Source organism: Mytilus galloprovincialis, chromosome 2, assembly GCF_965363235.1.
Source record: "Mytilus galloprovincialis chromosome 2, xbMytGall1.hap1.1, whole genome shotgun sequence".
NCBI lineage: Eukaryota > Metazoa > Mollusca > Bivalvia > Mytilida > Mytilidae > Mytilus > Mytilus galloprovincialis.
Genome location: NC_134839.1, coordinates 7,799,126 through 7,812,785, shown reverse-complemented (window position 1 = coordinate 7,812,785; position 13,660 = coordinate 7,799,126). Strand labels below are relative to the sequence as shown.

Sequence of the window (13,660 nt, the reverse complement as noted above, 5' to 3'; positions counted from 1 at the left end):
TGGTTGTGGTTTGTTTGTGTGTAAAATATTTGTTTTTTGATCATTTCTTTTTTTAAATAAGGCCGTGAGTTTTCTTGTTTGAATTGTTTTACATTGCCATTTTGGACCTTTTAAAGCTAACTATGCGGTATAGGCTTTGCTCATTGTTGAAGGCCGTACAGTTACCTATAACCTAATTTCTATGTCATTTTGATCTCTTGTAGAGAGTTGTCTCATTGGCAATCATACATCTTCTTTTTATTATATACTTTTGAAATATGAGCAAAAAGGAGAGAATTTTCATATTTCAGGTCCTAAAATTACCTTGACCTTTTGACCTCAAGGTTGAAGCTAAACCTATATCTAATGCATATCATAATTAACAAATGTAATGAAAGATTATAGTACATAAAGGTAAGTTGACTATAGAAAATTGAGCAAAAAAGGAGGTCATTGTCTAATTTTAGCTCCTAAAATTACTTGACCTTTTGACCTGTTGACCCCTAAAGCTTGAAACCAAACCAAGATCTTTTGAATATCATCAAATGGTCTTTATTTACAAAGGTTGTGAAGATTGTGGGACCAATAGGTAGATACACTTTTGAAAATTTAGCAAAAAAGGAGATTTTGTTGATTTTAGCTCCAAAAATGACCTTGACCTTTGACCTTTTGAACTTTACATGTCATAAATATCATAGTTTATTCTTATTATAAGATTATATGAAGTATGGTTAGTTTTGCTAAAGATTTACATAAATTATACCAGAAAACATCAGAACAGGGATACCAAGTCTCCATTTACGAACTGTGACCTTGACATTCTAAATCAAAATTTCTTGAAATTGGTACGGTAAAAGTTTCTAAAATTTTTTTTTAGGATGGAACAATATGTAAAGTTAATTTAAATGTCATTTTTTAATGCTCTGCTAAAATATTCACTTTTGAACTAGTGAAGATATAAAATTGACAAATTTTAGACTTTTCTCCTTTTTCTATTATTAGTAACAATAACACAGTTCTAAAAATAGAATAGCAAAAAAACAATTTATTTTTTATGTTTAATTTTACAAGGTTACATGTAAGGTTCCTTTTAAAAGATAGATTAGTAAATTATACTATATAGATTTCTTAAAATTACATCCTATTAAAACCCCTTATTTGGCATTTGAGGACAAAAAAGGGGGGGCACTGTAACCCAGCTCTGCTGTTAACCTCAAATATTTTGCGGATTTTTATTTCATAGTAAGAACTCTTAGACCCCCCTACTTACAATCCTTGATAAAAATGTAAATTATTTTGCTTGTTGTATATTGGCTAATTATGGGCCGAATACCTTAATTTGACAGTTGTAGGTTATTAATCCTACATTTTATTGCAGTAAAACCATTTCTGTGTCATAAACATATGTTTTGGGTATTTCAAAACACCATTATTCTTTATTTGGGATTTCTATAGAAAATTTTGTAATCTTGAGATTACATCGTGACTAAACCTTGTACACAAATAAAATAAGGGGAGAAATTTGATTGGATAACTTCCAATGATGGTTATTTTCTAATATGCAATGAAATGGTATGTGAATTTTTTTTGCTATATAACTGGACAGGATAAACAAGTATTTCTTTATTTGAAACAAAGATAAATTCTGCACATTTTTTTGAAAAGTGCAAATTTAACAAAGACTAATAGGGGAAAATCAATGTGGTATTACACCTTATGATTTCTTATGAATCTTAATTGTGCCTAATATATAATTTTTTTAAGTTAACAGAGATTTTAGTTCTGGAATACAGATCTAGTTAACCTTCACATCGGCTTACTTCATCTAAACAACTTTGTATAAATAATTTTCATATAGTTTGTGAAGACAAACTCAAAAGATTATTTTGCAATTGATGAATTCTCGGTCACTCTGTCTAAACTTGTACATTTCTAGTACTACAGTGTATATTTATATTTTTCATTTGTTTCAGGACCAGTTCAATTTAGAACAGGTGATAAGTACTGTGTCCACCTTCACAGTGTCTCCTGACCGATCCGTTAGTGTGATGGTTAACTTCATATTACCTCTGTGTATCAGGATGGGAGCAGGCCGGAGAGGTAATGTTTATAGAGTAGAAATGTATACACTCTCATCTTTTTATCACAATGAGAGATAAAATGTATATTTAGAAAGTGTAATCAATTGAACACAACATTAATTTTATTAGCATTAAAATTCATTCCTTTTTCAGAAATTAACTGTTTGGATATGATACTGCATCGTTGTAATAACTGTATTGAAATGAACCATTTATTTGTCGATAGATATAGTTTTAAAGTTTTGATTAATTCTTTGAAGATAAAATTTCGTGAAGACATTTATATATTCCTAATTTCTTGGTACTGGTAAATATTTCTCATGAATACTTTCTTAGAAAATTTGCAAGCTGTATCCTGTTAAATAACTTTTGGTTCTTAAATTATAAAGCGTGTATTTACTTCTGTAATATGTTAGGGAAAGAAAAACATCACAAGTTACTTATTGGCATAGAATTGTAGTAATGAGAGCAATACAATATACTTACAGAGACACCAAGACTGAGACATTGTGATGTCAGCTATGCTTTGTCAATGATACTGAATATGCTGAGTCCCCCTCCTTTCCATGCTGCACAGACACAACATAACAATGCCAACCAGAAACCAGGTCATCACCATCATCTGTCCATGACTGAAAACCATAGATGTGGCAGCTTCTCACATCATTTGACATTTGACAAACGACAAGATAATGAACTGGTTCTTCATGTGGCATTTCTAGGTAGGTATCAGAACATGCTCTTCATTTGCATATCAATGTTTGGGGATTATGGCTGCTGTTGGTGTTGTAGTATTTTTCTGCCTTTTTTCTTAATTTGTGAACATGTTTGAGTTGTGATATTTTGAGCAATAATTTTGCAAATTTTAGACATGAGAGTGGAAGAGTTTTAAAAATACTTTCATGTGCCAAAGCCCTTTTGAAATAAAAGTTTCATTGTATATTTCCCTTGACAATTTTGAGCATAAAAAACTTTATGTAGAGCTTCTCAAATTTAAACAATTTCAAGAATCTGATTCAGCTTACTTAAATTTGTTATAGGATTAGAGATATTAATGACATGTTTTGACAAAGTCTTGTCTTCTGAATGGCATAAAGTGGCCAGATGCATCCAAGATATGGTTTCAAAAGGAAAAGGTATGTACTCTTTAGATTTATATATTACAAGATTGATCGTTTATATAAATATACAGTGTTAATTTCCGTTGTTGAACGCAAGCGTACATTTTAGATGAATAAATACGGTTCCTTATTTGTGCATTGTGCTTAAAAATTCGTATGTTTTGTTTACAACTCTGTCTTGTATTGTTCTGGTCGAGCTATTTCAAATATCCAATTTCATGACTGTATCATGTTTCCATCAGTTTACCATAGTACTATCACATGGTTAGGTTAGAAATTAATGGTAAACCCTAGTTCTTAGTGTTTTAATGCCTAATCTTACCGTTTTAATTTATTGACCTAACTGCACTACTCGATTCTCAATTAACATTAAGATAATTGTTGCAAAGAATCCTACTCAAACTTTTGTGAAAGACAGTTTTAACTTTGCAGTGTTGCGAGAGTTTATGTTCTATGTTGAAGGCAATTGTAGTGACCTGCAATACAAGTACCGTTCAATTGAGTTTAGTTATATATCTTGTGTTTCTGTCTCTGACCTAGGCTTTCTGTATTTGGCATGTGTAGTGCATCATGACACAAGACATTGTTACGTGTACCATGATGAATTTTCATGCAGGACTGCTGTGTGTATTTTTAACATAGAACTCTTGACCAGGCTATGACTTTTTGACTCTTGACATATGCACGGTGGGTGTGTAGAGGAATTGTCATAGGATGGTGAGTCTAGTGGCACGAGAAAAATTAAACTGCATGTGAGCTTGACCTTTGCCTTCAATCTACAACTTGTATATTTCTTGAATAAAATGGGGAATTGCCTGATTGACACTCATACCACATCTTCTTATATCTAAATTAGATATACAGATATATTTGTTAGTAATTTATACCACGATGATCCTTTCCTCAAAATCTGACTCTTGACAAGACTATAACTTTTTGACTCTTGACCTATAAATATTGGGTGTGTCTCTTGGTATAATTACCTTGACATCAAGTGGGAAGTGTCTGGTTTTGTTAGTCTTTTACGTTTTTAATTGTAAGTTAATTTTATGTTCTGTAGTTTGAAATAGTACACATTTTGTTAATGGGACATCTGAAGCCCGCCTCCGGGCGAGGGATTTTCTCGCTTTGTTGAACACCCATTGGTGGCCTTCGACTACTTTCTGCTCTTTTGTCATGTTACTGTCCCAATTTTGAAGAATATTTGGTTCAAATGAAAACTAAATCCTTAAATTTCCGTGAAAAATTAGAGAGAACATTTACTGCTTCAGTAGAACCATTTGCTGCCAGTTGTGATAGATAATGCAAAATATTTCAATCATTTTACCTTATATTTTATTTCATAGACATGTAGGTATGGATAGTCTGTTTTTACATCTGAAACATGCACACAGACGGTATACGCATATCAATAAACTGAACTCAGTGCAAAGAACCTTTAACGTACACTTAGACAGAGAGCTCAATCTAGTGAAACACTTTGTTATGCTGGTCACATGTACTTGAAACATCACTCTCTGTTACCAAACTGCACCGAGATCCTGAATAAAATATGCAAGTTAGTTCTATTAAAAGTAAAATTCAATGGACATAAATAAGCTGTTCACTGAAATAAATGTAGAATATGTCTATTTGCCAAAGATGCCCCTACTTGTGAAAAAAAGACCATGAGTAAACTTCCATATATAGATGCAGGATTCACGTAAATTTGACCGTTTTGTGACCATAAGCATTTTGTATAAGTTTCAAAACATTTGGTGAGGCAAACTAAAGTTAAAGAACGGAAACAACAGATTAATCATTTTTCCTATCTCAAGGCTCCGGGTTCACATTTGTATCATTGGTACTCGTACCACATCTTCTTACATCTAATAACTCATGAACAGTGACCCTAACCAATATCGAACTTGATAGAGCTGTGTTATGGGGTAATAAGCATTTCATATTACGTTTATAACATTTGATTGAGTCAAACTTATTTAAGAGAACGGAAACGAAAAATTCAGCATTTTCTATTTTTTTAAAGGGACATGATTACTCATTTAATTCTCCTTTGAATTGTTTAACATAGTCATTTCTGTGCCCTTTATAGCTGACTATGCGGTATGGACTTTGCTCATTGTTGAAGGCCGTATGCCGACCTATAGCTGTTAATTTCTGTGTCATCTGGTCTCTTTTGCGGAGAGTTCTCATTGGCACTCATGCCACATTAGGTGGAGGGTGGGGATTCCGCTAACAAGTTTAAACCCGCCCTTTTCTGTATGTATGTGCCTGTCCCAAGTCAGGAGCCTGTAATTCCGCTGAGTGATTGTCGTTTGTGTTACATATTTTTTTTAGTGCATTTCTTGTACAAAAAAGAGGGACTTAAGATACCAAAGGGACAGTCAAACTCATAAATCTAAAACAAACTGACAACGCCATGGCTAAAAATGAAAAAGACAAACAGAAAAACAATAGTATACATGACACAACATAGAAAACTAAAGAATAAACAACACGAACCCCACCAAAAACTAGGGGTGATCGCAGGTGCTCCGGAAGGGTAAGCAGATCTTGCTCCACATGTGGCAACCGTCGTGTTGCTTATGTGATTACAAATCCGGTAAATAGTTTAATTCGGTAGGTCACATTCATGAAAGGGAAGGGGATTGTAGTTATGACGTAAGCAACATATCCGATATCATTTGTGAAACGGTTATTCCATAACGGTCAACCAACTCGTGATGGCGTCCGTAAAATTTACGAAGGAATGATTTCAACTTCACCATTTGGAACTCTTGGTTTAATAGCTTCCTTGTAAGCAGTAACCCTCTATCAAGAAAATCATGATAGGAAATGCAAGCACGGGAATACCGTATCAATTGGGAGATATACACCCCGTATGCAGGTGCTGCTGGAATGTTGCTACTTAGAAATGGAAAGTTCACAATTGGAAAGCTGAAATCATCTCTTTTGTCGTCAAGTTTTGTTTTCAACCGACCCTCAATGTCAATTTCTAGATGTAGGTCAAGATATGAAGCCGACTTAACTGTATCTGTAGTATCCTTTATCTCCAATTCGATGGGATAGATGCGTTCCATATAGTCACCAAATTTTGAATTGTTTAGTGAAAGAACGTCATCTATATAGCGGAAAGTAGAGTTAAAGGATATTGCTAACTTCTTATCTTTCTTCCTAAGAAGTTCCTGCATGAAGTCAGCCTCATAATAATAAAGAAACAAGTCGGCAAGTAGAGGGGCACAATTTGTTCCCATTGGGATGCCGACAGTCTGTTGAAAAACACGTCCTCCGAACGTTACAAATATGTTGTCAATCAAGAAATCAATCATCTTGATAATATCGGTTTCAGAGAATTTTTTGTTTGAATCAGAGTGATTCTTTACAAAGTATGATTTATCTCTCCCCAAGACAAGATACTTGTATCTACGTTGGCCATTCTTTTTTATGAAGCGAAGTAATACCAACTCTTTCAATTTGTCTTTTAGTTTGGAATGTGGAATACTTGTGTAAAGAGTAGAAAAGTCAAATGTTTTAATTAGGCCGTTAGTTTTTCTCGTTTGAATTGTTTTACATCGTCATTTCGATGCCTTTTATAGCTGACTATGCGGTATGGACTTTGCTCATTGTTGAAGGCCGTATGGTGACATACAGTTGTTAATTTCTGTGTTATTTGGTCTCTTGTGGAGAGTACTCATTGGCACTCATGCCACATCTTTTTTATTATATTGTGCATAAGTTTTGTAGTATTTGGTTGAGGCAAACTAAAGTTTGGAGAACGGAACCCATTTTTTAATACGTTCAGGACGGACGGACTAGGGGGCGCCAACACAGACGTTCTGACTATTGTGCTGGTGATACTCATCCCACTAGCACTGTCATTTACACACACACACAATTTTATTATAAAAATATTCAATCTTAATTTTGATTTCTTTATTTTTGGCCGAATGGTTATATGCATGCCCTTCACACGGAGTATCAAATTTGACAAATGTATTGTACTTAATAAATACATTTTTGTAATATTTTATAGCTTACAAACTTAAATTGATCATCACTTTTTTTTGCATTTGTATTTTAATATTCTGTTTTGAACAAATCGGTTTTTTTTCCCATATACTTCACATGTATTTCTATCAAATCTGGCATTATTACAAAGCCCGTTAGATAAAATTCAGTCGAACTTGAAAATAAATGTGCAATCAAATATATATATATGCAAGTCGTCAACTGGTCAAGTGGCTAGATGCACACATATCGTTGGCCAATTGAACAACATATCCTAGTTGGGTGGTTTTAAATCTACTAGAAATATTAACGGAAATAAGGGATGAGTAAAGAAAAATAAATGAAAACAGGACGACTGATTTAAAGAAAAAGATGTTCGATATACTGTATATTTCGGTTTATTCTTAAAAACCTATAAGATGCTTTATTTTGATCTAGTTTCCTAATCAAAACAATTAAAATGAGAAAATAAATACCTTGCAGCTTCCTTTACCGTCGATGCTGAAACGTTTAATGTTATTAAAGAATTTTAGCGTCTTTAACCTACTTTATCTTTTTATTCGGATACTTGCGATTATCTTCTCCAAGTTCAACGGGAACAATAGAATGATCTAGAATAGAACCCAGATGGAACCAAGAAGTTGGGTTGCTATAACCAAACAACCCGGATGTTGAACCAGTTACCATGGTTTCGAACCAAAGAACCCGGATAGAACCAAGGTTCAGAACCAAAAAACTCAGATGGAACCAAGGTTTAGAACCAGAGTGCCCGGATAGAACCTAAATCCATTCGGAATTCTCATGACTTTTTATACCTTCAACGTATTTTCCAAATCATTTATTTATTTAGTATACAAGATTGATCGTTTATATAAATATACAGTGTTAATTTCCATTGTTTAACCCAAGCGTACATTTTAGATAAATAAATTGAATGAAAACTACGGTTCCTAATTTGTGCATTGGAATTAAAAATTCGATATGCATCATTACTTTCTTTTGTTTACAACTCTGTCTTGTATTGTTCTGGTCGTACTATTTCAAATATTCAATTTCATGACTGTATCATGTGTATCCATAAGTTTACCATAGTACTATCATATGGTTGGGTTAAAAATTAATGGTAAACCCTTAGGCTAGTTTTTACTGTTTTAATGTTTAATCTTACCGTTTTAATTTCTTGACATAACTGCACGACTCGATTCTCAATTATATGTGTTAAGATAATCGTTGCAAAGAATCCTGCTCAAACTTTAGTGAAAGACGGGGTTAATCTTGCTTTGTTGCGAGAGTTTATATTCTTTGTTGAAGGCAATTGTAGTGACCTGCAATACAAGTTCCATTCAATTGAGTTTAGTTATTATATGTCTTGTGTTTCTGTCTCTGCCCTAGGTTTTCTATATGAGTCTATTGGCACGAGAAACTTCATGTGAGCTTGACCTTTGTCCTCAATGTAAAACTTGTATATTTTGTTTGAATTAAATGGAGAATTAACTGTATGATTGGCATTCGTACCACATCTTCTAAGATATATTAGATACATAAGATATATTGTTAGTTTAGTGTACCACAATGACCCTTTTATCAAAATCCTTTTTTTTCACAAGAATCTCTTGACCAGACTATGACTTTTTGACTCTTGACCTTTGCATATTGGATGTGTCTCTTATTATGATTACCTTGACGTAAAGTCAGGAGTCTCTGGTTTTTGTTAGTCTTGTATATTTTTAATTGTAAGTTGATTTTATAATTTGAAGTTTGAACTGGTACACATTTTGTTAAGGGTCATCTGAAGCCCGCCTCTGGAAGAGGGATTTTCTCGCTTTGTTGAAGATATAAAAAAGAAGATGTGGTATGGTTGCCAATGAGACAACTATCCACAAAAGACTAAAATGACACAGACTCTAACAACTATAGGTCCCCGTACGGCCTTCAACAATGAGCAAAGCCCATACCGCATAGTCAGCTATGAGGACTCATAAATGGCCTTTGACTGCTTTCTGCTCTTTTGACATTGTTACTGTCTCTTTTACACATTCCACATTGCCATTCTCAATTTTTTAGAATGTTTGGTTCAGATGAAACTAAATCCTTTAATTTCCGTGAATATCAAGTAAGAAAATGTTCTGCCAGCTGTGATAGATAATGCAAAATGTTTCAATCATTTTACCTTAGATTTCATTTCATGGACATGTAGGTATGAATAGTCTGCTTTTACATCATGAAAATTCACACAGAAGGTATACGCATATCAATAAACTGAACTCAATGCTAAGAACCATTAAAGTACACTTAGACAGAGAGCTCAATCTAGTGAAACACTTTGTTAAGTTGGTCACATTTAACTTGATATCACTGTCTGTTACCAAACTGCACCGAGATCCTGAAAAAAAATGTGCAAGTTCAGTTTATTTAAAAAAGAATTCAATGGAAGAAAATAAGCTGATTACTGAAGTAAATGTAGAATATGTCTATTAATCACAGATGCCCCTGCTTGTGAAAAAAATGAGTAAACTTCCACATATAGATGCAGGATTCGCGTAATTTTGACCGTTTTGTGACCATAAGCATTGTGAATAAGTTTCAAAACATTTGGCTGAGGCAAATTAAAGTTAAAGAACAGAAACAATAGATTTAGCAGTTTTCCTATCTCAAGGCTCCGGGTTGACATTTGTATCATTGGTAATCGTACCACAACTTTTTACATATAAAAAAAACATGAACAGTGACGCCATCGTGACCCAATATTGAGCTTCACAGATCTGTGTTATGGGGTAATGTGAATCGCGTATAAGGTTCATAACATTTGATTGAGTCAGACTTATTGAGGGCCCTCATGGGGTTTTTGATTATGTGATTACTTGGCCGTTTTTTTAATGATTATTTGATTATTAAGCCAAATATTTCATGATTATTTGATTACCTAGGACTGTATTTTTAGTTTATGATAATTTGATTACTAAAGATAAGCAAATATTTAATGATTATGTGATTATATTGGCAAAAAAATGGTGATTATGTGATTACTAGGACCCCCATGAGGGGCCTCCTTATTTAAGACAAAGGAAACGAAATAGTCAGCACTTCTTATATTTTTTAAAGGGACATGATAACTCTTGAACGGTAAAAGTGACACTTAAAAATTTCAAATTTGATTTTGTGTTGAGGTGGGGATCCCGCTTACATGTTCAACCCCGCCTTATTCGGTATGTATGTGCTTGTGGTAAGTCAGGAGCCTGTAATTCAATGAATGTCGTTTTTTATGTGTTACATACTTGTTTTTCGTTCATTTTTTTTACATAAATTTGTTCGTTTATTTTCTCGTTTGAATATTGTTTTACAATGTCATTTCAGTGCCTTTTATTGATAACTATATGCGGTATTGACTTTGCTCATTGTTGAAAGCTGCATATGACCCATAGTTTTTAGTGTTTGTGTGATCTGGTCTTTTGTGGAGAGTTCTTATTGGCACTCATGCCACATACCGTGGAGGGTTGGGATCCCGCTAACATGTTTAACCCCGCCTTATTTTATATGCACGTGCCTATTTTGTTTTTCGTTTATTTTTTGTACATAACTTATACCGTTTGTTTTCTCGTTTGAATTGTTTTACATTGTCATGTCGGTGCCTTTAAAAGCTGACTTTGCGGTATGAACCTTGCCCATTGTTGAAGACCGTGTTGGTGACCTAGGCTACATTGTATAATTGTTAATTTCTGTGTCATTTAGTCTCTTGTGGAGAGTTCTCATTGGCACTCATGCATCAGCTCCTTTTATATATTGTGTTTAGGTTTTGAAGTATTTGATCGAGGCAAACTAAAGTAAGAAGAGCAGAACCCGTTTTTATGGGACATTCGGGACAGACGGACTAGTGTAACTCTTTATGTTCCTAAATCATGGCGCCAACACAGAAGTTCTTACTATTGTGCTGGTGATACATATCCCACTAGCACTGTCATTAACACATGTACAATTAATTTTATTATAAAAATAATATTCAATCTTAATCTTGATTTCTTTATTTTTGGCCGAATGATTATATGCATGCCCTTCACAACGACTGCATGAGTATCAAATTTGCCAATTTATTGTACATAATTATACATTTTATTATATTTATAACTTTTTTTCCAACTAATTAAAGCTTACCAACTTATTGATCATAACTTTCCTTTATATGTCTATTAACATTCTGTTTTGAACAAAAAGATTTCTAACATATACTTCACATGTATTTCTTTCAAATCTGACATTATTAAAAATCCATTAAATAAATTCAGTCGAACTTGATAATAAATGTGCAATCAAATATATATGCAAGTCGTCAACTGGTCAAGTGGCTAGATGCACATATCGTTAGCCATATAAACAACATGTCCTAATTGGGTGGTTTTAAAACTTCTAGCATAGGTGGATCCAGGGGGCGCCCCCAAACCCTTTGTGGGGGAAATTTGGTTGATTATATAGGGAATCATTGAAGCATGAATGAAGCGGGCCCCCTTAGGAAAAGTTCTGGATCCGCCACTGTCTAGACATATTTACGTAAATAAGGGATGAGTAAAGGAAAAAAAAAGAAAACAGCATGACTGAATTAAATAAAAAGATGTTCGATGTACTGTATACTTCGGTTTGTTTTAAAAATATATACGATGCTTTATTTTTATCTAGTTTTCTTATCAAAATAATTAAAATGAGAAAATAAATGCTAAAATGTTTAATGTTATAAAATGATTTTAGCGTCTTTGACCTACTTTACCTTTTTATTCGGAGACTTGCGGTTATTTTCTGTTACGTTCAACGGGAACATTAGAATGATCTAGAATAGAACAAAAATGGAATCAAGAGCGGATCCAGGGGGGGGGGGGGGGGTCCTTCGTAGGAAAAATTTGGTTGATTATATAGGGAATCATTGAAGCATAACTGAAGCGGGCCCCCCTTAGGAAAAGTTCTGGATCCACCACTGTCTAGACATATTTACGTAAATAAGGGATGAGTAAAGGGAAAAAAAAAGAAAACAAAATGACTGAATTAAATAAAAGGATGTTCGATATACTGTATACTTCGGTTTGTTTTAAAAATCTATACGATGCTTTATTTTTATCTAGTTTCCTTATCAAAATAATTAAAATGAGAAGATAAATACCTTATAGCTTCCTTTACCGTCGATGCTAAAATGTTTAATGTTATAAAATAATTTTAGCGTCTTTGACCTACTTTACCTTTTTATTCGGAGACTTGCGGTTATTTTCTGTTATGTTCCTAATTGCATTCGGAATTCTCATGACTTTTTATACCTTCAATGTATTTTCCAAATCATTTATTTATTTAGTATATTTATATATAATTAATATCAGCAAACTTTTGGGATATTTTGTTAATGTATTTTAAATATAATGAGCCACAACCACAAACCTGAAAAGATTGAGATCTCCCTTTGAGGAATAATATCTGAATCAAGATTGGCTGTACAACCTATTCTTCATTATATGTTTATCCTTTTTAGATTTAAATTGAAATATATTAAAAAGAGATGCAATGGATAAAATTGTTAAAGTATCAACTTATTTAATAGCATTGTCTGGTAGCTTGAGATATACCAGTGAAACAAACAATGATATGGTAATCATGCAATCATTTGTCAGTTTTACAACAACAAAATACAATTATTTTTGATTAAATAACAGTGAAAGGGAGACAAAATTAGAGTTGGAGGTCTAACCTCACTGTGATTCATAGGTTTTAAGAGGTAGATTTCTAGATTTTTTGCAAAAATGATTTATAGAGGCTCTGACCCATATCTAGAAGCTTTACACATAAAGTTTCTAGAAGAATAATATATCCTGTGATGATAGAAAGAATTCCTGCACACATTCTATAGTAGTGATAAGTAACTATTTTCTGCAAAAATAGAAAGTAATGTTCTTACAAAAATATTCCTGTAAAGATAGCTTTTGCAATTCTGTGCATTTTGATCAAACACTTAAACCTATGTTTACCCTCAAACTAAAAATCTACTTCTGTTAGCACCTGGAGAACAACCAATTTGTGCATTTTAATTTATTTTAATGTGTTTCATGTAATAGATAATAATAGTAAAATTATATTTATTTTATTAATTTTAATAAATGTCTTAAATTCCTTAGAATTAAAAAATGGGCTAGAAGACTCCAAAGGACAATGAGAAATAATAAGGCATAGGTAAAAAGGAAACCTATAAATAAAAAAAAACAGAGGTGCTCCAGAGCAATAAGCAAATCATTGTAAATAAACAAATGAATTGGTCAGGAGCCTTATAATGAAGTATAGAAAAATTATTTCATGTAAAATAGTATAAACGGATTAATGTTTTTATTTCAGTATCGTTACCATTCTGGAAGTTCCTGGATTTCATTGTGACTTACAGACCATCTTTGTATTTAATGCTGCATCCATTTATACAATTCAAGGTGAGACCATGACTAGAAATAAAAA

At 33.0% G+C, this 13,660-nt stretch overlaps 2 protein-coding genes and 1 long non-coding RNA gene across 3 annotated transcripts in view; 1 reads left to right on the top strand and 2 right to left on the bottom strand.

Moving 5' to 3' along the window:
• LOC143062798 (uncharacterized) overlaps positions 1 to 13,660 on the bottom strand; it is a 528,850-nt gene that overhangs the window by 349,519 nt on the left and 165,671 nt on the right. The window lies entirely within an intron of this gene.
• The window catches only part of LOC143062788 (protein unc-80 homolog), a 126,082-nt gene that overhangs the window by 100,036 nt on the left and 12,386 nt on the right, over positions 1 to 13,660 (top strand). The window contains exons 48-51 of the mRNA XM_076234572.1: positions 1,953 to 2,079; positions 2,549 to 2,782; positions 3,101 to 3,196; positions 13,547 to 13,635. Of these exons, the coding sequence (XP_076090687.1) occupies positions 1,953 to 2,079; positions 2,549 to 2,782; positions 3,101 to 3,196; positions 13,547 to 13,635 (546 nt within the window). The remainder of the gene's footprint in view (positions 1 to 1,952; positions 2,080 to 2,548; positions 2,783 to 3,100; positions 3,197 to 13,546; positions 13,636 to 13,660) is intronic.
• On the bottom strand, positions 8,327 to 9,407 carry LOC143062785 (uncharacterized). The gene is made up of 2 exons (XR_012974843.1): positions 9,360 to 9,407; positions 8,327 to 8,514 (listed from the first exon to the last, which is right to left on the bottom strand). It is a non-coding gene; the product is annotated as an uncharacterized LOC143062785 (long non-coding RNA).